The sequence below is a fragment of the Schistocerca cancellata genome, chromosome 6 (assembly GCF_023864275.1).
Source record: "Schistocerca cancellata isolate TAMUIC-IGC-003103 chromosome 6, iqSchCanc2.1, whole genome shotgun sequence".
Lineage (NCBI taxonomy): Eukaryota > Metazoa > Arthropoda > Insecta > Orthoptera > Acrididae > Schistocerca > Schistocerca cancellata.
The window spans coordinates 287,643,074-287,670,116 of NC_064631.1; the positions used below are offsets into that span (position 1 = coordinate 287,643,074).

At 37.7% G+C, this 27,043-nt stretch overlaps 1 protein-coding gene across 5 annotated transcripts in view; it reads right to left on the reverse strand.

The window, feature by feature from the left end:
- Positions 1 to 27,043, reverse strand: part of LOC126190877 (E3 ubiquitin-protein ligase Topors) — a 106,993-nt gene that overhangs the window by 38,835 nt on the left and 41,115 nt on the right. For all 5 annotated transcript variants that reach the window (XM_049931480.1, XM_049931482.1, XM_049931481.1 and 2 more), the window contains one exon: positions 2,575 to 2,765. In XM_049931480.1, coding sequence (XP_049787437.1) covers positions 2,575 to 2,765 — 191 coding nt within the window. The remainder of the gene's footprint in view (positions 1 to 2,574; positions 2,766 to 27,043) is intronic.

Below are 27,043 nucleotides of genomic sequence, written 5' to 3' on the forward strand. Positions count from 1 at the left end.
CAGCCTGCTGTCACCTAGGGGTAAATACTGGCCCACTAAAAGACCAAAACCAATAACCAGACAAATTACAATGTACTCCCGATTACTGATGTGTGGATTATTCGGATTGCAGATTATTCGTGCATCTAAAAAATATGTGCATTATTTTTCTCTAGCAAACAGCAATAAACAACCCACCATGTGATAACAAGTGCCATTTCCATTGTTGAAATTACAGCCCTGTGAGAACAGAGTACCATTTACATTGCATCTATCAGCCTTTTCCATATAAATAAAAAACAAACTCAGTTTTCTGATGTTAATCAGCATTTTCAATTAAGCAAGTTAAAAGGAATGTGTAAAAGAGATGATTTAGAAAGGAAAGAAACACATGTTGACATTAAAACAAAAATTAGAATTAACTGAAAGATTTGAGAAGGGGAAACTGCTGCAAAATTAAGAGCTGATTATGGTACTGGAATGTAGACTTGTTTGGCACATTAGAAAGAACAAGCAGAAAATAAAGGCTTTTGTCAAGAAATGAAATTCTAGTTCTGGACCATTTGGACTGAAAAAACATGGAAAGATCTAAATCTGATGAATTAGATGCTGCTCTTTTGCAATGGTTTAGCCACAAATGAGCAGAAGAGTTCTGTTTCAGGTGTGATGTGTACTGAAAAAGCTACATATTTTCATGAAGCTCTAGAGTTAGGTGGAGAATTTAATGCCTCATCTGGATGGCTAACCAGATTCGAAAAATGTCACGGGATTAACAAACTTATTGTCCAAGGAGAGTGGCTTAGTTCAAATTTTGCAGCAGCCGATTGCTTCTGGGAAGAACTCCAGAAATTTGTGGAAGACAAACTTTTCACACCAGACCAAATTTATATAATGCAGACAAAAGTGTCTGTATTGGAAATGTCTACCAACTGGAACACAAGCTTTCAAGAGCAAAGTTCATGCTCCTGGATATATGTCTTCTAAGGAACGCATTACAATTCTGTGAACCACTAATGCTTCTGGGAACCACAAAGTTAAATTTGCTAGTGATAGGAAAATAATAAAAAGACCTTGAGCATTCATTCAAGGATACTGCAGCTAAGGATCTCCCTGTGAATTATTACTATAAAAAAGTGGATAAAGAGGAAAAATAACTGTGTTTGCGAAAAGGCAGAACCCATATTCTAGCATTACAATATGTTGATACTCTTCTAGATTATATGGGCCGGAGGGAGACACTGCTGCAAGAAAAATTCGAAATCCTGTGAAAAAAAAAAAGAAAAAAGCCAACTCTTCTCAAAAGAAGAGCAACATCACAGACTATTTTCAGAAATAAACATGCCACAGTACCTATGCACAGAACTTGGATAAATTTTCAAACAAAGAATACATGTCTGAAAATATCTTGATTATTCATGTTTTTAGATTACTCATGCATCTTCTCACCCACATTATCCCGCATTATCGGGTGTACAGTGATATACAATTTACATGTGAACTAGACTGTTTCACTGAAAATTTCAATACATTTTCATCGATCGATGTTTTCCTAAGGACTATGTTCCAAAAAGTTCTTATTACTGAGTGAAACTCATGTTCATAAATTAGTCATGGTTGAAGCCAGTATACTGTGCATGCTTCAGTTTCACACAATGTGAGCCATAAGAGGAGCTGGCCACATAAGTATTTGCATATAGTTCTTACAACACTTTGAACAACCAATAATTTCCTTGAAAGACTTCGCGGGCATGGACATCTGACACATGCTGCCACCAACGGATACGAAGTAGACAGCACCACAAATTGTGCTCTTCTTCTTACTCTCAAAGGAGGTCATTTCAAATTGACTAACCTCCAAGCAACATAAAAAATCTCTTTTCAGAAGGCAGAGATTATATTACTACATGCAAAGGGGTAGTGTTGTTCACAATTCATCACTCTAAGATCTCCTAGAAACATTAAATATGATATGCAACAAGTCAAAAAATTTGAGATGAGGTTTTATGATACCCTATATTCTCTGACTTAACTTCAACCATTAACAACTTTTAATTTGTCTATCTACTTAGACTTACCGGAAACAATACCCCCCCCCCCCCCCCCCCCACACACACACACACTTCTATCATTTCCACACATCTAGAGGTAAAATAAAAGCATATTCTAGGATCACAAATGAAAACAATGCACAAGTGGTCAAGTAGAAACCTGTCTTCTCCCCCCCCCCCCCCCAAAAAAAAAGAATTGAGACATATTTTAAAACTATAGGGCTTCCCTGGAGCATTCTTTGTAAGGCAAAGAACCGAAGAGGTTGACGGAAGTACTAGGCCACAAGAGATTCATTTTGAGTTATTGTACATTATATATTGGTTAAATTCAAAGACAACAAAGTAAATACAGTTAGACAAAACAATATACTTAGTAGACAGTTCTTTCTAATGGTACAAATGAACTAATTGTTATTGACAACCCTGATCAGACTAGTGACAGTGAAAGTGAGGGTTAGCAGTGACATTGAAAGTGAGGGTTAGCACTTTCTTCTATTAACCCCTTCTGTTGTCTACATGAGCATGCTCTAATGTTACTTTATCTCACCTGTATCGAAATCGTGGCATGTCGCGCAGTGTCCAATGGTATGAAGCAGTGACTGATACAGTGGTTGTCGCAGTGGGTGCTGCAGCTGTTTCATTTGGTAATAAATCATACTGATCATAGTCCTCAATAGATCTGACATTGTGTATTATGGACTGGAAACTTTGTTTGCATAGAGGGCATTCTGCCTTTACCTGAAATTACAGTGTCTTATCAAAATAGAGAAATTAACACACAGTACTTACATTCACCTATTTTTTGCAGTTGCTGTTCTTGGCAATCACTGCAACAAAATTTTCCACAATTAGTCATGTTCATTATCTGAAATTTTCTCAGGTTGTGTCCAGAAAAGTAAAACAAACAAAATTAAAATTCAGAAACCCTGAACCTCGGCAAAACCTTTAACCATAGCTACATAATGATCAACAAATTTCTCTAAGTGCAAAGCAATAATCACATGCCATAGAGAGTGTTACAAAGACATATGGTTAAGTGGATAATAAACAATAATATATGTCTACAATTAATATAAAACAATAATGATTATGATAAGCTATCAATCTGTGATCCCCAATCACAGCTACTAATAATTAATTTAAATAAAATTTGCTCTCGCTATAACGTATGTAGCTAAGGCTGCTGGTTGGTATTTGACTATGGATAATTGTAGCCAGATGGCATAGAATGGGATTACCAGCCTTGAATTATATGGGTCACACTACCAACAAAAACTTTATGAGACCATACACCACACGTGCAGTGCAACGTCTTTTAACTCTGCTGCTCAGATATTTTCATATGTCATGTTTTAACCAGCTGGGTAAATTCATCACTTGCTTATCCATTTGACACCTGTACAAAGGAGGCAGTAGTTACAGTACAAAAAATCAGCCCTTGATACAGTTACTTTTATTGAAGGGTAGCAGTTTCGAAAGATCAACCACTGATCTTCAATCATTTGACTGTGGACAGTTTCAGCCACATGGAACGGGATGTTGCACAGCACACACCACATAGGGTTCATAATCCTCTTTAACTGGAGACTGATAATCCATACTACGCCGTATGGCTGTAACTGCCCACAGTAACGTTCTCGAAGATGGAGGATTATTCTTAAATTTGTAGCCTAAGTAAAAGACAGACACAAATTTTATTTGCAGTAACTAGCACACACTCCACTGCAGAATGGAAATTCATTCTGGAATAATTGTTGGGTTTCAAACAAATACTTAAGGAGGTCACAATCTTGTAACAAGTAGAAACTTGCAAAACAAACATCTGTCTTTCATAAGCCATCTGTGCGAATCATATGACCTGCATAAATGGGAATTTCCTTCCCAAACCAAAATGTTTCCCTGTAGCATCACCTACTGATTATTTACTACTGCACCCTTTGTAAACTTCTAGTCATTATTAGTGCATCTTGATGATCTGAATCATCCGCTCCTCCTTTCCAACCCGTAATTCTTTCCTCCTTGAGGAAGTCACTACAAGTGTCACGAACTACGTAAAGTTTCCATTGGAAAGTACACGGATTTTAGGCTCATGATGGTAAGATTGAGCCAACTATTCTGCCTTCTCAGAATTTTAGTCTTGCCAACTGACTTCTCTTTTTGATACTACTGCATTTTATTACTTTTTAGACAGGGAAAAACAAACTTGCAAAGTGTGGTTTAGGAATGAGAGTAAATGCAACAAAGCGGAAGGCAACCACGTAGATGAAGACTTACCACTGACTTGCATACTGTTATTAGCATACATATGGAAGGGTGCCTCATCAGTCGGCAACAACATACAATTTTCAGGCAACAAAATATTCTACGTTGAACAAAATCATGTTCATGCAGTTGTTCAACAATTTCCATTTTATAGTGAACTAGAAGCCAAAGCCAGAGCTTGACACTTAGTGGAGCAGTGATGACTTCCATATTCTTAATAGTTTTTAGAGTCCAAAATGTACAGAACCATCAGTCATTGCGTTGATCTGAAGGCGAGTTTGTTAGCATACTTTCACTCAGTGTCTGGATCAACAGGGTACAGTTCATTCAGGAGTACAAGGAACTTTGCATCATCAGTTAGCAACATTTTAATTCACTTGTGAAACTGAGCAGACAATGGCATATCAGAGTTTGGGTGCATCTTTTAAGATGAAAGTTTGTGACACTGTTTAGAGATAAGACCATGGAATGAATATAAAATGTAATGAGGCTTTAATACAAAGCCAAAAGCACTTTTTGTTTTGTTTTTGTTTTTCTTCAGTTATAAAACTACATGTTACTCCTTGCCGCTTGAAATCCATCCCCCCCCCCCCCTCCCCCCCAGAAAAAGAGGCAGAGGCATTTCAGACACCATTTTGCGTTTTGTTCAGATTTTGCTTCAATGAATACATTTTTCAAAACATTGTATTTTTAAAACGAATTTTTAGCAAAACAGCAAATTCAGATATGAACAAATTTTTTACTTTGAATTAAATAAAGAATCAGTACACAAAACAATTCAAAGTTTATAACTGAATTTCTATATATGTAACTATTTTAAACATATACTTTTAAGTACGATATTATACAGCAACTTTAACATAATGATTATATAAAATAGAATGCTAACTGCCACTCAGTGGGAATACTCTTCACGTAATGTTTGACAGATAATCAGTATCGGATAAGTTAATTGTTATACATACAATCAGTTGCTTAGTGTGAAAGTTTTATGAAACAATAAATTTGTTCAAAAGCAGCTGCAACATGGGCAAACAAGACACATGCTACAACCAGCTGCAGTTCTTGCAACTGGGAACTAAGTGAGGTGGCACAGTGATTGGCACACTAAACTCGCATTCCGAAGGATTAATTTTAAATCTGCATCCAACCATCCAGATTTAGATTCTCAATGATTTCCCTAAGTCATTCCAAGTCAATGGTTCCTTTGGGATGGGCATGGCCAAATTCCTTCTCCATCCATTCATAATCCAAGATTGTGCTCCATCCCTAATGACCTTGGTGCTGATGCGACATTACACTCTTTCATTTTCCTTCCTGCCTTCACAACCAGGACGAACTGACAGTGGTAGGGACAAAGGATCCATATAGCTATCAATACTGCTGCGAACAACAAAAACACTCATTCGTTTCATTTTTGGCATTGAGCACAAATGATAAATAACTGAATGAGACAATCTATCTTCCATTAGTTTTGAACAGCTTTCCATCTGTAATGCTTATAAGTGTAATTTCAGTCAACTTATCCTCCCAGCATTATTTGTTTTCAATTTATTTTCAGTATTTATTCATTCATTCACTGTTGGCAACAACTGTATCCATCGCTGGAACAACAACTTGGATGATATTTCCCCGCCTCCATCACTGGCTTAACCAGTGCAATCAGATTTGGAAAGACTAATTTGTGTATCTTGATTTAAATTTTATTTGTTGATGTAAATCTCAAATGAAATTAGCTTTCAGACTTCCTGACCTTTCAGCAATTTCAATCCTGGAAGCAAAAATTATAAAGCTGTTACAAATTTTCAACTGCTGTTTTACAACTAACACACACACTTATACCTATAATAGTAACATACTTTTTTTATTAGATTATAAAACTAAATGAATCATGGCACAGCACACACATATATTACGTACAAAAATTCCAAAATATAACCTTGTCTTTAAAAAGTATAAGAAAGGATAGGTTACACAATCTGAATACATTAAAAATTTGACGTGTTTGTACTAAGCAGCAAGCTACGAAAGAGGAGAAAGCTTCACTATTTGACGCTGACTGTACCGTCATTTTGTTTTATATCAACCATAAGCTGATATTCTTTCACATGTATGATGTGTTAATCCATATTTTTTATTTTATGTGTAACACACTTCTTGCACAGTGTCTTATTGCACTGAATATCAGCAAACTGTGTTACAAGCAATGAACATAAATGTCAGAACACTGACTGATACACACAACTGATTCCCTCTATCACCAGACAACTGGACAAAGTCTAAGGATCACGGCAAACTCTGCTCTCCTTACCAAAAATCAGTAAAGGCATTCCAAAGAAATAAGCACAAGTAATAATTACAACAGCTGTGTAACTAAATCATCATTTCAGTTCCCAACAAACAACAAGGGTAATTAACATTAAAGCAACATATTACCCCTAATTGCAAACATTACCTGTCAATTGGTGTACTAAAAGGGTGCAGAGATGAAAATTGTCTAATGCCATCTGGCTTTCATAGAAAGAGACTATAGTTTTTCGAGAAAGCTAGTTTGACAAATTGTGAAAATATACTTGAAAACATTACTGCTCAGCAGATACCACGCAGTTCTTACTGGTTGGCTAGTTAGTGTGTCACAATAAAGTGCGGGTAGGCGGATGGGGGGGCTGCGCGCATGCGCACCCCCACCCTCCAACCCACACACACTTCTTTAAGAGAGTACTAACTTTACAAAGATATGGGTATGGCTTGCAATACATCATAATCCTGTTACTGGAAGATATGCTATTTCAAGATACACATCCAACATCGGAGAAACTACAACTGATAGTTTTCTTCAGGTGTTGATAGCAAAGACAGCATCAAACAGACTTGCATCGAAAGAGCCAACTGAAAATCATTACCAAGGTCAGGAGTCAAAACTGGATTTCTTACTTATCACGAGGCAATAACCTCACGATTTGGCTGGCCTGATCCACATTTTCAGTGTCACCGGAAGTTCCCTTCTCATGACAAACATTTATAAGCAAGATTCTTCCATCACAGGAAAGACCTTGGCTCATGTTTATCCAAAACAAAAACAGACTGGTTCGATGCAGCCTTTTGTGCTAGTCTATCCTGTGCAAGTCTCTTCATCTTTGCAAAATGACTGCAGCCTACATCCATTTCAACCTACTTACTCAATTTGAGCCTTGGCCTCCTCCTTCCCTCTACTAGTTTAACTTCCAAACTTCCCTCCACTACCAAACTGGTGATCTCTTGATACCTCAGGAACTGTCTGAAACTGTTACTTATCACAATAACTACATCTTACATAAATCATTTATCTTCCCTACAATCTGGCAGCAAAACCAAGAAAAATACAATAAATTATTTTACTGGGAAGGCCCATTTGGTCGACTAATATAACGGCATCTTCATCAGCAATAATGTTTCAGACAGGGAGTTCACAGTCCTTATGAACTCCCCCCCCCCCCCCCCCCCAAAAAAAAAAACCCTCTTGCTGGAATTTCTATTTTGAATAAAACAGTAATATATTCAGCCATTTTAGTGATAGAAGAGCACATAGTCTAATGACTTACACTCAGCAACAGTATTTGTCTTAATTTCATGTGATTTTTTAAACACTTTATGCTTATATACTATGAACAAAGTACCATAAGTTATGAAAATTTGTAGGTAACAATGAGATAAAACGTACCCCTGAACTTACTAAAGTAATTCTTTTCACAAGGAACCCATTGAGTGGGAGGCAGCAAAAGGCCAATGAAGTTTATGGCATTCAACGCCCTATACATCATCTACCATGCAACAACTTTGGCTGCTAATGGCAACAGGGGGTGGAACTCGAGGTATCCAATGGTGAGCACAGCATGAGTTTACACATTGTAGTCAAACTGCTTAGTCACCAACTAACTTACAACAGTGCTACAGGTGTTGATACAAAGCAGAGCAATGGCAATGGCAATGATAAACAAAGCAAACATTGCATTGGAATATACCTACAACAACACTTGCCAAAGTTTATATTTCATCATAGAGGAATCCAAGGAATTTCAGAGTGTGAGAAAGAAATGGTAGATGAAACATTTGTGTTTCTGCAAGGTGAGTCGGTGGAATGTGTTGTGTCTTATAAGCTCGACTGTGTGGACAATGTATGTGAGAAATACAATGACGACGATATATGCTTTACATGTCAAAGCTATACTGAAACCCATATTGAGCCGTGTAGTTCATCATCCTTGTAGAACAGGGGGCCACAAATCCTGTCTCTGGTGAAACATAGTAAAGAGCAATTCTTGTCGAAGGAGAGGACACTAAAGATAACTAGTAGCGCATAAGAGAAACTATGGATATTCAAGGGAGGACACAGCAAACTGGTTACAGAAACAGGTGTTTGCACAGGACGCTCATTACAATTTACAGGATGTGCATGATAGTGATCTACTACATTATGCACATCAAACTGTGCATGACATAGATTATAGTGATTTCACAGGAAGAAGTGAATGTTTGCTTAACTTCAAACAGTGCTACAGTATCGGAGGACGTAAGATAACGAATTTCAAACAAAGCGTCAACTTAATGATGCACAGTAAACTGCAGAATCAGCCTGAAAATTTGTAGAAGAGATAAACAAACTTAGGAACTTGTTTTCATCTCAGACCAATCAGAATTTGAAGTGGAAGTGCATATGAAAGAAACCTTGGAAATTAGAGGTACCAAGAGAGTGGCATCAAGATCAACTAACAACAATGCCTTAAAACACTTATATACAATTATGCTGATTGTTAATCAGCATGGTAAATTGACTGGAAAGTTATTCATTGCACTGTGACAAGTTGAAGGTGCTCTGCCACCTACGATTCTCTCTTGTGTACAAGCAGGAGTGGGAAAATGGGCATAAGAGAACTAAAATTAATGTACAAGCACTGCTTTTGGCCAATAGCTGGTCAAAAGAACTTGCTTTGGCTTAATTCTTGGTCCTTGTATAAAAGTCATACTCCTTAAGAGCAAACTATCTGTCCTGAAAAATGTATGACGTTGCAATTCATACCACCTGGAACCACTACACAAATTCAGCCTCTGGATGTTTGTTTTTTCCATGCCTATAAAACATATTATCGCACTATACGAAGCAATGCTTTACAGGATAGCCAATTTCACGATAAGCTTTGCGACAGACTGTTTAGCATTCAGTTGCATGCCATCACATTCCATTAGTTCTCATCACCCTGTTACTCTAATGTGACTCCACATGCATTCTTTCAGAATGGATTACCTAGCTGAATGTCCTGCACAGTTTGTAACTCCCAAGGAGGTCACCTTCGATCTTGATGGTGCAAACATTTGTGATCACTGTGGTGCACCATTTTTCCCCTCTGTGTTCATGGTGCAAGTTAATGGTTTGTTTTGAACATTTCTTGAATGTTGACAATGTCAATTTTTTGCATACATGCCACTGAAGGTTGAGCTCTGCACCTCCCACACTTTTTCTGTGCCCTCCAGGTACACATTGTGAGTCATTAGCAGCTAATACTTTTCCTGTCAGAATTGTTAACACAATACTTTCAAACAAGCCTTACTAAAGACTGAACTTGCAACCTGGCACTCAAGGAGTTCCTTGTCAATCAAAGTGTTTCCTCAGAATACCTAAGCACTTCTTCCCAGTATCTATTCCTCAAATATAGATCTTTTGTAGTCATTTGATGACAAGCCTCATGTAATAAGTATGTTCTGTACCTACAAAATTACCCACTTCATGCCAAAATTACCAATGTTTGAAATGAGACTGATGATATGTGCTTCAGTCGCTGTGCATATAATTTAATACCAGTGAGACAGGAATCCAAATAGAAACTTGGTCTGCCACAGCATCTCGACAGGCCGGTTTAGATTACAAAGTAGGCAAAACATATGCCTTACAACATGTGCCAGTAATGAATTACAGTATGTAGGTGACTGGAAAATAAATACTCTGCACATAGGTGCATAACATACTAAAGATGTACTTGACTTTGGAATTTTATGGGAAATAGCAGTTCACCATCCAACAAAAACAGGCTGGGGACAGAGCTAGTTTTACACATGATAGTTGTCTTCCAAGATCCCCAGGACAAACAGCATCAAAACTCTGATGACCTTAGCAAAAGCTTAGCAGATAGGTTCCATTACTTTAGTAACTGAATATTCTATAAATTATTTCCGCTGTAGTCATTTGGCTGCAAAGTATATCATATTTTGTATATACAATGTGTGTGGACAGCTGCTGGGATGTGACATTTGACAATTTATTTTTTACCAGTCACTGCTTCTACTTCCTCCTGTTGCTCTAATTGACACTGCACACATCTGAAGAAAGGGAAGAGGCTGTGGTCTGGCACTGTGTGTATTCGAAAACTAGTGACATGGCTGTTCGCTGTATTCTACTGAATGAAGTGTATTTTTAAAAAAATCTGGTTAAGTGACACTGACTGCGTAACATCTTCGTGAGAAAATTTTTTGTAGCAGCTCAGCAAAGATAATTTTTTTGGCTATTGTATTAGAATTGTGATCGACTGACCCATTTACTTTTTTTTTTTTTTTAACATAATTTTTGTGATTTAGAACCAAAAACTAAGGTGGTATACACACCACCACGGCATCTCTGTGAGCTGTTAAACAATGGTGATAAATGGATTTTAAACTTCCCTTTTACAAGCACTGTATGTTGCTATTACATATAAAAAATAAAACAATGTTTTTTTTTTAAATTTACTTTATTTACAAATATTTATCTTTCATGTTTACAAATGTTTTATATTAAATGTTAACAATTTGGTGCCTATAAACAAGTAACATTTCTTTCCCAAACAAATATTCAAAAGAACATATTTTTTTCCCATAAACTGGAGGAGGTATTGAATAGAACTGGGGAGAAGAGGAGTTTGTGGCACAATTTGACAAGAAGAAGGGATCGCTTGGTAGGACATGTTCTGGGGCATCAAGGGATCACCAATTTAGTATTGGAGGGCAGTGTGGAGTGTAAAAATCATAGAGGGAGACCAAGAGACGAATACACTAAGCAGATTCAGAACGATGTAGGCTGCAGTAGGTACTGGGAGATGAAGGCGCTTGCACAGGATAGAGTAGCATGGAGAGCTGCATCAAACCAGTCTAAAAAAAAATGGTGGAAGCATATTTCGATACACAGTGGTACTCTGCAGCTGAAGCACATGTATTTTGATCTCATACTGAGCTTTTGTAGAACTGTCTGTATGTCTTTTCCAAACATGGCATATGATCCGCTTTTGCCAGTCAACCATGATCTAGTACAGAATTATTTTTGGTTACAATGGTTACTGGACAGTCTATTTGCGGAGTACATGAAGCCACCTATTAATTGTTTTGTGCGTTACAATCGAAAGTTCTTGTCCTTTATTCATTCTGTTCAATACGGTGGAATTTACAATTTAAATGTCTGGTAGGAAGCACAGAATCCAATGTCATGACTAACAAGAACATCGGCCTACTGCATGTTCTCCAAATTAGTCCAAGTGATCTATGCCTCCCATTATATTATATGTTGCTACAGCTGTTTGTGAAAGTAAAACTGATGGTAGTACCATTCTTGCTCTTCCTTAAGACAAATGTACTGTCTCTTGAGTTGTCTGAAGTTGTCAAAATAGTGACAGGTTTGTTGTCCATCCATTCTACAGCTGCATTAGCACATTTGCACTGGAACTGAAATTCTCCTCTTTTCAAGGTACATTTTTCTTTCATCACTGAAGGAAGTCCTTTTTGGTTTGCTCTCACAATGCCTACAGAATAGATACCAATGTCAACAGCATTTGCATTAGATTCAAAGTGGCAAAGAAGTTGTCAAATGCTACCATACTGTCACTACGGGTCAGTCTAATGACTACATGCTCTCAGAGTATTTTCTGCAGATCCATTGTCTGATTTTCCTGCATAAACATCAAATTTTGTGACATAGCCTGTCTGAATCTGCTAAATACCACACCTTGTATCTACATTTGATTGGCTTTAAAGGCATCAGTTGATGTCCATTCCTTGAAAGGTGTCATGCTTTCATCCACAGTCAGTGCCTTACTGGCAGTGTATAGCTTACAATCTGCTGTTAAGAAAGGTTATAAGAGGTACCCTCTTGGAGGATTTAGCCTATTGTCATTTATGTGCACAGTTTCACATACCTTTTTCACACATTTGCATGTCATGGACTTCAATACATAAGGCTGACCTGGGGCAGATTCAAACTTCACTGTTGCCTTCTCTTGGCAATACAGCACTACCCATACAAATATTCATACCAATCCAGGTCTGTAATCCGTCTACAGATAAACCCCTCCAGTTATTTGTCACCTCAGTCTGATCAGACTGCTGTTTTTGTTTCAACAGCTCTGCGCACAGATTTGTCTGCTGAACCACATGATCCAACGTCTCAGTTGTAAATACAGAAATGGAGGAAGTAGTCTCTCTCTGTCTCTGGGCTGACTATGGTTCACCTTACATATCAATAGCAAGCAGTCAAAGACAGCAGTGTCACCTGACCAGTTCTCTTCTGCCAATGGCTCTTCTGTACTTTTGGTACCATCACTTGAAATCTCAATGTCCATAGCACAGGAACCGTTTGCACTACTTTTGATTTCAGATTGTGGAATCAAACATGGATCAGGGTCCTCACACATGTCTGAAACTAATTCATCTTCTGTAACTTCACATCACTTTCAGTTTAAGAATCCTCAGGATCAATAGGTAGTGAAAACAGAAATTCCAGTTGTGCTTCTGGCATGTATTTCTTTGTGCAGACTTGCCTCTTGGACATTTTTGCTACAAAAGGTAACGAAACATTGTGAGACAAACAATAAATAATGACCTAATTTTCAAATTATATTTATTACTGATTTTGATGTTTACTTACCATAATTTGAAAACAATCTTAGAAATGTCATTTATCACACAATAAAGACATTAGTTACAATAATGTAACCTGCAGAAACGGAGCCATGTGTTCTGACAACAGTAGTGATCCTACAACAAACAGGCAGCTTTTAAACTCCTGGTGTAGTGTAATACCACAAGATGTCGGGCACATGCAGTGGTGGTAAGACACGCTTCAAAACATTTTGGGATTTTCCTTGTTTGGTGATAAGTATGCTTCCTCAGGACCAGAAAAGATATATTAATTTTGCTGTAATTAAACTCTCCAAGCTGTTTTGAGAAACTGCTTTGGTGGTAAGTATACTTTCCAAGAGCATTTAAAACATCATTATTTGATACGATGTATACTCCCCTTGGCCCCAAAGGCTATATTTCAAGACACCTGGAGCATACATAGGCCATACGACGTATTCTCATAAAGTAGTAAAGAAATACAGTTAGTGGGAAATATATCTCCCACGGCCCATGAAAGGGTTAACAGAAATGAAAACTTAACTTTGCAGTAAGACTGATAATGCAGCAATCACACATGTCACCCTATAAAAACTTCACTACACTCAAATCAGCAGATGTCTCATTTTTCTAAGTGTCTTTATAAGTTTTTGTTTGGTGAAAGACTCACCAATGAAAAAAGTGCCAAAAAAGCCTCTGTTTAAATCTTCAGCTTAGATTGAGAAACATTTAATAATATGCATAATTTGATTCATATATGTTTATTGCTACTATTAATTTGCAGTAAGTTCATACTTATATAGGCCTATACCTAATTTTTCATGTGACAAACGTCTTGCATGCAACTTAAGAACTGCACCTCATAAGGCAAACCTCAGATCTACTGGGTTTTCTGAAAAGTTTAAATAAATCTCAAAATGATTCTAGTGTTAGTACTGAATGCTGAAGCTGTGTTAATTGGTAATTCACAATATAGTCATTCATGCTCTCTGAAAATCCTGTCTCACATTTTAATAACACTGGACATGAAAAAGAAAAGATATTAACATACTGGCAAGTGTAACATTGCCCACTTACAGTGGGGGCACCTGCAATGAGAGCACAACCGATACAGCTAGCCGGTTACGTGAAATTTAGGCCATCCAGCAATGGTGTCATCCTCAGTTGCTGTGCCTGATTTGTGTCTACCAGTGATCTCCAACCTTCACGACTGTTTACTGAGAATGATTTAAATCTGCATTCATAGTGTTTTGACTTATAAATGTGTGGCACCAGCAGACTTAATGAAACTTCGTTTATTCTTACATTTAGTAAAAGCACGCATCGCTAAGTAGCGCTTGGATTTCATTCATATTCAATCAAGGACTATCTTATAATTAATTCCTATTTTGGTTAGTCTGGACTTCCACCAAGAACTATTACAGTCCTTTTTCGGGCATCAATTCTCAATTTTAATTTGTTTTTATGCAAGTTTAATTGTGTTCAATGAATACTGTTAGCCATAAAATGAGGATTACAATACACACAACATCAGAAATATCAAGTTTTAATTTTGTTTTCCAATCATTATTTGATGACTTTTGTTGAATGAAGTTCTTTGGAACCCATTGCTGTCGATAGCTATGAGGATGGGCAAGAGCACCCACATGTTTCAAATAATAATTGCCTTTACTGCTAGAAGACATTCCTTTAGTTATTATAGTACTTTTGGCTAGATGGAGCTCCTTCTAATTACTGGAACCATTTTCTCATGCCTAAGTGCTTCTAGATCTACATCCATATACCACAAGCTACCTTACAGTCTGTGGCAGGGAGTACATCCAGAACCCCTAAATCTTCCCCCCTTTCCTGTTCCTATCACAGCTGACACATGGGAAGAATAACTGTCTGACGAGTTCCATACGAGCTCCAAGACCTCTGATTTTCTTGTAATGAGATGTACGAATTGGGTGAAGGGGATGGGGTGGAATTTATATGTTGTAAACTCTTCTTGGAATGTATGCTCTCACAATTTCAACAGCAAACTTCCCTGTCCTTCACTATGCCTCTATCGTAGGGTCTGCCGCAACAGTTTATTGAGCATCTGGCTAACACCCTTATACCAAGTATATGATCTCATAACAAAATGCACCACTCTTTGTTGGATTTTTCTCTCTCTTCCATTAATCCTACTTAGTAAGAGTAGGAGACGAACAGCACAAAAGAACTGTCGGACAAGTGTTTTGTAAGACACTTCTTTCACAAATGATTTACATTTCTTTATGAATCGCATAATGATCTCAGCCTGACATCTCCTTTTCCTACTATTTGCTTTATGTGGCCATTCCACTTTAGGTCACTCTGGACAGTTACTCCTATGTATTTTGTGGTAGTTGCAGTTTCCAGCGATTTGTCAGCAATAGTGTTATGACATAGTAGTGGATTTCTTCAGTTTAATATGCAATACAGAGTCAGCTGCCACTCCCTGCACCAATTGTCCTCAGCATGTCTTGCTGCATTTCACTCCTCTTCTGGCACAGCAACCTTCCTATAGACATCATCATTATCCTCATCAACATCATTGCTGTCCAGGAATAGCTTCATAGAATCTACAACATAATCCACTTGATCATTAACCCTTTCACTGCTCCAGACGTAAATATACGCTAATCGTTTCAGTGCTCCAGACGTATATATACTATTTGCTATAAAAAATACTTACAGCAGTTCCCTGCTACAGTCATATAGTTAATTATAACGACGACAATCGGGCCAGCGAGTCGGAGGTAACTGTTGCGCAAGTATGCAGTTTAATTGTTGTAATACTAGGAAATACCTGAACGACTATTGAATGCTAATTCTCTTTCTGCCGAGTTCATTCGTATCTCTATATTACCTAGTTTGCGTGCGGCCGTTTCCGCGTTACCGAATAAAATGACGCGACGTTACCGTCCGTTTACAGACGATGAGCTGCTGAGTATTCTAAACCAAAGTGACGAAGAGGACATCATCATGCCCAATCCACCTGATTATGGGTGGACAGATAATGACTACGATGAGCTGGCAGATAAATCTGTCAACACAAATACAAAAAATATTTGTGAACCACCAAACATTGAACCACTAAATACAGATCCAGATTTTTATGTCATCATCGATTCTTTCTCCGATTCCGAAGAAGAGCCAGAGCGTATGCCCCAGAAAAATCTTCTAAGAGACACAAAACAGTTGATTTTAGATGGAAAGACTCTGATTTGGACCCCAAAGTGTATAATTTCGATAACAGTAGTTCCGGTTGCAAAATCGTCAATTTAGATGATTTATGTACTGTATACGACTGCTTCCAAGTATTTTTAGCCAAGAAATTGTGAGCTACATAGCTGAGCAATGTAATTTATATTATGAACACCTTTGCGATGATGCCAGTGAAAAATGAAGACTGTGACGTTGGAGAAACACAAACAGTGACGAAGTTTACTGTTTCCTTGCTGCAAATTTTCTGATGGTTCAAGTGAGAAAAAATCAAATAAACAGTTATTGGACCAATGATCAGTTACTGTCTATTCCAATGTTTGCGCAAATCATGCCGAGAGAGAGATATCTTCTGTTACTTAGAATGTTAGATTTTGCTGATAACACTAAGGACCCGGAAGATGACAAAATCCGGAAATTACGTCGAATTGTGGATCACTTAAGAAAAGTATTTCCAGGTGCATTGACGAAAGTTTAGTTCTCTTCAAAGGTCGTGTCTTCTTCAAGCAGTACATTCCTTCCAAAAGCCACAGATTTCGTGTAAAATTTCTTGTGTTATGTGATTGTGAAACTGATTATATTCTTGACTTTATTATTTATGTGGGTGCAGCAACAGATGTAAAAACTGACTTTGGTGTAAATGTTGGAATACCTGGAAGAATTGTTCTCATTTTACTTGAACGTTACCTTGGTAAAGGTCATACACCATATGTTGACCATTGGTACACTAGCCGAACGTTATTTTCTTATTTGCGTGACAGAGTGACTAATGCCTGTGGAACTGTGAGAACAAACCGCAAAGGCATGCCTGCTGTGTAAAAAAAACTTAGAAAAGGCGAGATCGAGTTTATGTCAACAGATAAACTTCTTGCTCTGAAGTGGCAGGACAAGCGGGAAGTGAGGATGCTTTCCACTCTTCATACAAGCAAAATTACAGCCACTGACAAAATTGACAGAACCACGAATGAACCAAAAACAAAACCAGCTTGCATCGTAAGCTACAATGAAAATATGGGGGCCGTCGACAGGAGCGACACGATCCTACATTCAGTGGAATGTGTACGAAAAACTGTAAAATGGTATACAAAAGTATCTTTTCATTTGGTGGATCTGTCCCTGCTCGATGCGCAGGCATTATATAAAACTCAAACGGGACGTAATATTTCAGTATCTGGTTTTCAACAGAAACTTATCAAGGAGATCCTAGAGATTCACCACCAACCGCAAACAGAGGGACGTCGTGGAAGGAGACCGGCTGATGGTGACAACCCCTTACGCCTAACCGAGCGCCACTTTATCTCGCTAATCCCAGGAACTTTAAAGAAGAAGGCTGCCCAGAGAATGTGTATTGTATGCGCAAAATATGATAAACTAAGTGACACAAGATACATTTGTGTAAAATGTAATGTGCCCTTATGTTTGAATTTTTGTTTCGAGAGATACCACACTTTGAAGTATTACTAATGTAATATGTTTTGTATTTTTTATCCCAATAAAGTACCTTTTTTGAACAAAATAATACTTTCTGAACAAAGATTAAAAAAAAAAAGAAAACGATTTACACCGACAATACTGGATTTTGCGTCTCATTTTTATTTCAATAATAACGGTAGACTGCTACAGTCGTATATGTATGCACCAGGTGAAAATAACGCGCACAGGGCGGGAGCCGCTGAGAGTAAATGCGCAGTGAAAGGGTTAATATAGATTGTAAAGAGTAAGGATTCCATAAAACTCCCCCGATGTACTCTTAAAATTACCCTTAAATCTGTTCATTTTGTTCTCTTAAGAATGATGTGTTGTGTTCTATCTGCAAGGAAGTCCCACATCTAAACACAAATACAGACCAGTACTAAGTAACAAAGCATACATCTCCGCATACTGTGCAACTTCACGTAAGGCATACGTAGTTCAAGGTAGCACTTGCAGTCACACAGCTAAATCTAGACAGCCATTTCAAGTATATCATTTGTGAATTTACCCATTTTGTATATATGTGAATTACTGCAATATGAGAAATACACTAACTGGTTTGTTACACTTGAGTTACTATTACTGTCCAAAAGTTAGACATGTTTTGAATGTTTGGTGATTACTGTCTCATGGAAAAACTAGGACACAAGAATTTGGTCTAAATTTAGGTTCAAGAACGGAAAAAATGAAATACCACTATGGAAACACTGAATTGTGCCTTTAATGAATCTTCTGCGGTTGAAACAAATATTTACAAATGATACAAATGCTTACAAGAGGACCATGAAAACAATGAACAAGGCAAGTATCCCAAACGGCACAACATTGCAGTAACTTTTGCAAACAATGAAAAGTGAAGAAAATGGTTATTGATAATCTCCAAAATAGAACAAGAAACATTGCTGATGATGCCATATATCATCTGGCACATGTCAAGCAAGGCCTGTCCGTAATGTACGAAATAATAAATGGTGAAAGGTCTATAAATAGCACAGAATATTCTAACTTATTAAATGTTTACCTTGATGAGAATCTCAAGTTGATATCACATGTTACAGATCTTTGTCTGTAACTTATGGATAATAGCAGACTTTGTATATGAAAATATTAAAAATACGACTTAATTTTTCTTATTTTTATTCGCTAATGTCTTTGGCATTATAGTCAGGGGTCAACTCTCAAGGAGGGAGAAAGAAATTTTCACATAAAAGAGGGTAATAAACGTAATACAAAGTAGTGTCCACTCTATAAACTTACATGGGCAGCTTTAGAAAAGACTCTCACAGTGTATTTATTCACTTATGTAATTTATCAACTGATGACTGTATGAAAAATTAAGTCAGTTATTCAGTCATAAAAATCTTTGACCATTTACCAATATTACGAAAAAGAAAGTTGCCACTCACCATATAGTGGAGATGCTGAGTCATAGATAAGCACAACAAAAAGACTGTCACAAATAAAGCTTTCGGCCAGTAGGCTTACATTACAAACAGACAACACACACACACACAAACACAAACACACACACACACACACACACACACACACACACACGACTGCAGTCACAGGCAACTGTAGCCACACTGCGAGCAGCAGTACCAGTGCATGATGGGACTGGTGACTGGGTGGGGGTAAGGAGGAGGCTGGAACAAGGATGTGGAGGGATGGTAGGGTAGAGGTGGCGGACAGTGTGGTGGTGCAGGTTAGATGAAGGGCAGGAGTGAGATGGAGAGGGGGAGAGGGAGGAGCAGAAAAGGAGAAAACTAAAAAGACTGGGTGCGATGGTGGAATGACGGCTGTGTATTGCTGGAATGGGAACAGGGAAGGGGCTGGACGGGTGAGAACGAAGACTAATAAAGTTGAGGCCAGGAGGTTTATGGGAATTTAGGGTGTATTGTAGGGAAAGTTCCCACCTCCCCAATTCAGAAAAGCTGGTGTTGGTGGAAAGGATCCATATGGTACAAGCTGTGAAGCAGTCACTGAAATGACAGATGTCACGTTTGGCTGCATGCTCAGCAACAGGGTGGTCCACTTGTTTCTTGGCCACATTTTATCAAAGAGTATTTAAATGCGCTGAATGCTATGCATAAGCAGATCATATTTACAGTAGATGTTGAAAGTAATAATAGTATCAACTATTTAGACCTCACTATTACTAGAGCGGCCGGCCATCATACATTTAGTATTTACAGGAAACGAATAGCTACAAACCTGTTTATTCATGCCCAATCCAATCATCCATCCAAGTATAAAAAGTCCTACTTTTGCTCAATGATACGTAGGCTCTTAAAGTTGCTGCTGCAACGGAGTAGCGGTAGGCAAGAGATAGAGGTCCTCAAACATATAGCCTGTAGCAATGGGTATGATGCGGCCATTGTGGACAAGTTGTACACAAAAATTAAAAACAGCAAGGATAAAAAGGAAGGCCATCTAACAACAGTAGGGATAAAAATTATGTTCCAATGACATACCAAGGGCCGCTGTCTGACAAAATAGACCGACAGTTTCGTAAGGCCGGCATGGTCCTGGCATTTAGCACGAAAAATAGTTTGCGCTCGAAACTTAGGCACACGATTGAAGAAAGCATTGATAAATTTAGAAACACAGGGGTACACAGATTACAATGTGGCGGGTGTGAAGGCTTTTATGTGGGGCAGACAGGGAGGTCGTTTTTTACGCGTTTTCGTGAGCACATGAGTACCCACAATAAATCCGTTTTTGGATGACCATCTGCAGGATTCGAACCATAAAATTACTGATATGCAGCAAGGTATGAAAATCTCACATAAAGCAACGAAAGGAAGCAATTTCAACGTTTTGGAAAACACTGAAATTTACAAAAACAGAAAGCGGTTTCTGAGAAAATTGTTGAATGACCAGTTAGAATCGGCGGATCATAATTTCTTTGACATATTTGATGCGGTGCTCTAGAGACCCTGTGCGACCTATTCACACATTGTGATGTGTGCTGTGTATCTATTATACTCGGAAAGCCACCTTTAGAATACTGCTACCGTTGTTTTTTAAAAGGGCCTACCTTGGTAAAGTAAATACTTGTTATAAGGCTTGAAGTGTAGTTGGCCAGCTTCGCCAGTAAAACTTTACTCAATGATTACCATTGCCTGCCAAGCATGTCTTCGTTACGTCCTTATTTTATTTATTTTTATATTGTACAGATTGTGTATGAAGCTAGAATGCTTGTGGTTTTGGTATCATAGTAACATAGTTTGTCATTATTCCCCATTCAGAGAGGCCCATGGACACACGCCCAATCCAATCATCCATCCAAGTATAAAAAGTCCTACTTTTGCTCAATGATACATAGGCTCTTAAAGTTGCCGCTGCAACGGAGTAGCGTTAAGCAAGAGGAGCACACAGGGGCGAGGTGGGGAGAGGGTAGGACAGCTACGTGCAGTCGGGAGGTTACACAGGGAGGAGGAATGGGAACGAGGGAAGTAAGAAGATTGTTGGTGCATATGTGGAATAGAAGGCTGTATACTGCTGGAGTGGATTACCCATTGTTTAATAAAAATTTATATCTGATTATATCTGACACGAACTGTCAGCATATAAGGACAGTTGCACACAATTTTGCACATTTTCATCACTCAGGTAGCCATGTAGTTGTCACTTATTTGTTTCATTATTCAAAAAGGCTTTTCATGCGCATATATTGATTGAAACATTGTATCACAATTGCAAACTCTTTCCAACAACTGCAAACTCTTTCCAAGGAAAACAGCTTAAAACTCCCACGCAGTTTTAATGTAGAACGATTTGTCTTTTAAACAGAAAATACACTGCAGATCGATCAGTTTCATTTGCACATGCAAAAGGGCCCTCCCAACTAAAATGGCAAATGGTCTCAAAAACAGTTCAAACACTGGCAGTGTCATCAAAATGGTTAAAAAACTTTTCTTGTAATTTTCTCAACGCCACAATGAAGTCTTCAAAATCGGTGTTTTCTGCAACGCCAGTGAGCTTAGGAAAGTGGACACTACTTTTTGTCGGCAGTTGTTTTTAAAGTGCAATTTTTTTTAAGATGGATCCTCATGAAATCAGAAATAAGTTGCTTCTTACCTTGCAATGCCTTACTGTGGGCAGTAAAATCCATGTAAAATGAAAGGTCTGCAAATCATTCCATACTTTCTAATTTTTGTTCCTGTTTTTCATTTCCCTTCAGAAATTCAACAATAATGGGTCTTTATTGTAAAGTTTTTCCAGCCACATGCCCTGACTGAACCAACACACTTCATAGTAATCTATATGGATGACCCAGCCATAATGCTTCCTGACATGCTGAGGTAATGGATATAAATTTTGCTTCAGTTTTTTATGTGATTACTGCTCACTGTTTCTTACTTTTTTCAGATACCACCGTTCCTAGATATTTAAACATATGTCACACCCACTTTGTGTGTTGAAGGAATTTTCAGCTCATTTTGCACCACAGTAATCTATTATGTGGCAGTCCTCTGGTTTAGAAAACAGTAGCTTCCAACTCTTGGTGCCTTATAGATATCCAAAGATACTTTGACTGTCTGCTCATGGTGTATCTCTGGATTATTAGAAAAGCAGCTGACAATTTCTATCTAGTACTATGGGTTCGGGCTTGTTCCTAATGCTACAAGATAGGGCATGTTCTTTTTTTTTTTTTTTTTTTTTTTTTGCACTCTTGGTTACTGGGCAGTAGCGTAGGTATTGGGTTAGTCTTTCAAACTGAATATGTTGAGACTTTGCTACACATAGCGTGTCTGGTCTACCTACAAACATCTTTCTCTGTGGTTCCTAGGAATTTGGATACCTGAGCAATTAGTAGCTTCATCAAGATCTTTCAGCTTGAATTTTACTATAGGGATGGCAGTTATCACTGAAGAAAGTGGTTTTCGATTATTTCAGTTTTTTTCCATGTCATTTCAACCTGCTTGTCAAAAATGTTCTAAATAACCAGTTTCTAGCTGCCGAGGCCATAGACTGTGGCTGTTTGTGTGTGTTTTTTGGCTAATTCCAATGAATACCTTTTTGGCCGAAAGCTTTTGTTTTACAGTCTTCTTGTTGCGACTCAACATCTCTGCTATATTGCGAGTAGCAATCTATGTTTTTCGTAATATTGTCATTATTCCATCCTGGATTTTCCATTGTTTGAAGTATCTACAAAGACATAAATAAGTTGATCGCACAAAGGCAACTAGGAACGAGACCCTCAAAGAAAGTAGTGCCGCTGTGAGTATAGTTTTTGTTGTTACTTTTGGTCAGAGAATAAATAAACTAAAAGAACAACAGAAGAAATGACAATGGTAGGTTATGAAGTGAGGTCTAAATAGGATATCAAGACCATACAATTTTTTTGACATGGAACTCAGTAATAGTTACCTAAATGATTTCAAGAAATTATTATGAGCACCTGATGACCAACTTGATTGCCTTTTGGAACATGTTACCTATCTTTCAAAAAGTTAATTGTGTATGTCATTGCTGAACAAATAGTTGAATGACAGGTTTCATGTGGGGTTGAAGCAGAGGACTTCTGGTACGTAAATTTTGTCACTGACATATCTTGACCACTCAATATCAGATATCTTGTTCAATTCATAAAAACAGCTACTCCTCATTCCTGAAACCATAGTTTTAATTTCTTGTAGCCCACGAAAAAGTGGCTTACATTGTCATATCATGCTCCATAGGAATACGTCTTTATTTTGATCATGGCTCAGTCCCACAATCATTCATGTTCTAAGCATGTTCACAAAGCAAACTGCCACCTACTATAGTTTCCTCCTCCCCCCGTTTGTTTGGACGACGCTGGCAGTTCTAGAAAAAGTAAGTCGTAAATTTCGACACTTGGCAGTTCTAGGGCTAATTCTTTGATACTTAAAACATTGAAAACGAAAAGATGTGTTTAGTTCAAACAACTAGGTTAAGTCCATATCCATATAAGCCTAACCATAAAACCTATCCAAATGTTTTATTTATAATTTAAAATAGAAAGTAGGATGATTAAAATAAAAAAGTATTAAAATAAAAAAAGCTAATTAAGTTGATTGTAACCATGGTTTAGGTCCTAAGGGTAATTTAATTACAATGAGCTGTAATGGGGAAATTTAGTTCTTACAAGACAAAAGATGGAATTTTTCCCTCCCCCCCTTGAAAACTGCATCACTGCAGCTTTCAGAGAGACAGCCATATTGTTTTTTCAGTTGATAGCTGTGTTTGCATGTTAAAGAACCAGTTTCATTAGAACTCTGTGTGAGATGAGAGTGTGAAATTGTAACATTTAAGTGGCAAGTGAATCAAATAACTTTGAGTAGGCCTGCTTCCTATTTTGTTCATTGTTGTGTTTTCATTCTTTGTTGCAAAATGGTCACGGAAAAAAGGGGCAGTTTGAGACTTCTTTAATATTAAAGCAAAAGGTGTTGTTTATAAGCCCTGTACTCAAGAATACAAGCAAGGTAATTCAGTTAAAACGGAAAAGCACATAAAAAAACGTATCTAATGCCTTGCAGGATTGAAGCATATTCTCACTGTCAGTAAACCAACACCTAGACCATCAACCACAAAGGGTATCAACCAACCATTGACAGTGGATGCACATTCAAATGTAGGTCAGACTACCCAAGGTCAAGCTTTTTTTTTTTTTTTATACATTGACTGGTTTAAGACCAGCTACATCTCCTTTCAAGTCACCAACACCATCTCCACCAAAGCCTTGACAAGACCCCTATCTGAACACTCTTCTAGTGGACCACCCTGTTGCTGAACACATTGTCAAACATCAGATGACTTTCCTCATCTCAATTACTGCTTCACAGTCTGTGCCATATCAGGGTGTATACATGGACAAGGAAAAAAAATCCCCGGATTTCCCGGTTGAAAATACACTTTCTCCCGGGTGAAAATACTCTTTTTCCGTGTTAAATGACAGTACACTTTTCCTCGACACTGTAAAACTTATCATATCCAAAGATACTTTGACTGTCTGCTCATGGTGTATCTCTGGATTATTAGAAAAGCAGCTGACAATTTCTATCTAGTACTATGGGTTCGGGCTTGTTCCTAATGCTACAAGATAGGGCATGTTCTTTTTTTTTTTTTTTTTTTTTTTTTTGCACTCTTGGTTACTGGGCAGTAGCGTAGGTATTGGGTTAGTCTTTCAAACTGAATATGTTGAGACTTTGCTACACATAGCGTGTCTGGTCTACCTACAAACATCTTTCTCTGTGGTTCCTAGGAATTTGGATACCTGAGCAATTAGTAGCTTCATCAAGATCTTTCAGCTTGAATTTTACTATAGGGATGGCAGTTATCACTGAAGAAAGTGGTTTTCGATTATTTCAGTTTTTTTCCATGTCATTTCAACCTGCTTGTCAAAAATGTTCTAAATAACCAGTTTCTAGCTGCCGAGGCCATAGACTGTGGCTGTTTGTGTGTGTTTTTTGGCTAATTCCAATGAATACCTTTTTGGCCGAAAGCTTTTGTTTTACAGTCTTCTTGTTGCGACTCAACATCTCTGCTATATTGCGAGTAGCAATCTATGTTTTTCGTAATATTGTCATTATTCCATCCTGGATTTTCCATTGTTTGAAGTATCTACAAAGACATAAATAAGTTGATCGCACAAAGGCAACTAGGAACGAGACCCTCAAAGAAAGTAGTGCCGCTGTGAGTATAGTTTTTGTTGTTACTTTTGGTCAGAGAATAAATAAACTAAAAGAACAACAGAAGAAATGACAATGGTAGGTTATGAAGTGAGGTCTAAATAGGATATCAAGACCATACAATTTTTTTGACATGGAACTCAGTAATAGTTACCTAAATGATTTCAAGAAATTATTATGAGCACCTGATGACCAACTTGATTGCCTTTTGGAACATGTTACCTATCTTTCAAAAAGTTAATTGTGTATGTCATTGCTGAACAAATAGTTGAATGACAGGTTTCATGTGGGGTTGAAGCAGAGGACTTCTGGTACGTAAATTTTGTCACTGACATATCTTGACCACTCAATATCAGATATCTTGTTCAATTCATAAAAACAGCTACTCCTCATTCCTGAAACCATAGTTTTAATTTCTTGTAGCCCACGAAAAAGTGGCTTACATTGTCATATCATGCTCCATAGGAATACGTCTTTATTTTGATCATGGCTCAGTCCCACAATCATTCATGTTCTAAGCATGTTCACAAAGCAAACTGCCACCTACTATAGTTTCCTCCTCCCCCCGTTTGTTTGGACGACGCTGGCAGTTCTAGAAAAAGTAAGTCGTAAATTTCGACACTTGGCAGTTCTAGGGCTAATTCTTTGATACTTAAAACATTGAAAACGAAAAGATGTGTTTAGTTCAAACAACTAGGTTAAGTCCATATCCATATAAGCCTAACCATAAAACCTATCCAAATGTTTTATTTATAATTTAAAATAGAAAGTAGGATGATTAAAATAAAAAAGTATTAAAATAAAAAAAGCTAATTAAGTTGATTGTAACCATGGTTTAGGTCCTAAGGGTAATTTAATTACAATGAGCTGTAATGGGGAAATTTAGTTCTTACAAGACAAAAGATGGAATTTTTCCCTCCCCCCCTTGAAAACTGCATCACTGCAGCTTTCAGAGAGACAGCCATATTGTTTTTTCAGTTGATAGCTGTGTTTGCATGTTAAAGAACCAGTTTCATTAGAACTCTGTGTGAGATGAGAGTGTGAAATTGTAACATTTAAGTGGCAAGTGAATCAAATAACTTTGAGTAGGCCTGCTTCCTATTTTGTTCATTGTTGTGTTTTCATTCTTTGTTGCAAAATGGTCACGGAAAAAAGGGGCAGTTTGAGACTTCTTTAATATTAAAGCAAAAGGTGTTGTTTATAAGCCCTGTACTCAAGAATACAAGCAAGGTAATTCAGTTAAAACGGAAAAGCACATAAAAAAACGTATCTAATGCCTTGCAGGATTGAAGCATATTCTCACTGTCAGTAAACCAACACCTAGACCATCAACCACAAAGGGTATCAACCAACCATTGACAGTGGATGCACATTCAAATGTAGGTCAGACTACCCAAGGTCAAGCTTTTTTTTTTTTTTTATACATTGACTGGTTTAAGACCAGCTACATCTCCTTTCAAGTCACCAACACCATCTCCACCAAAGCCTTGACAAGACCCC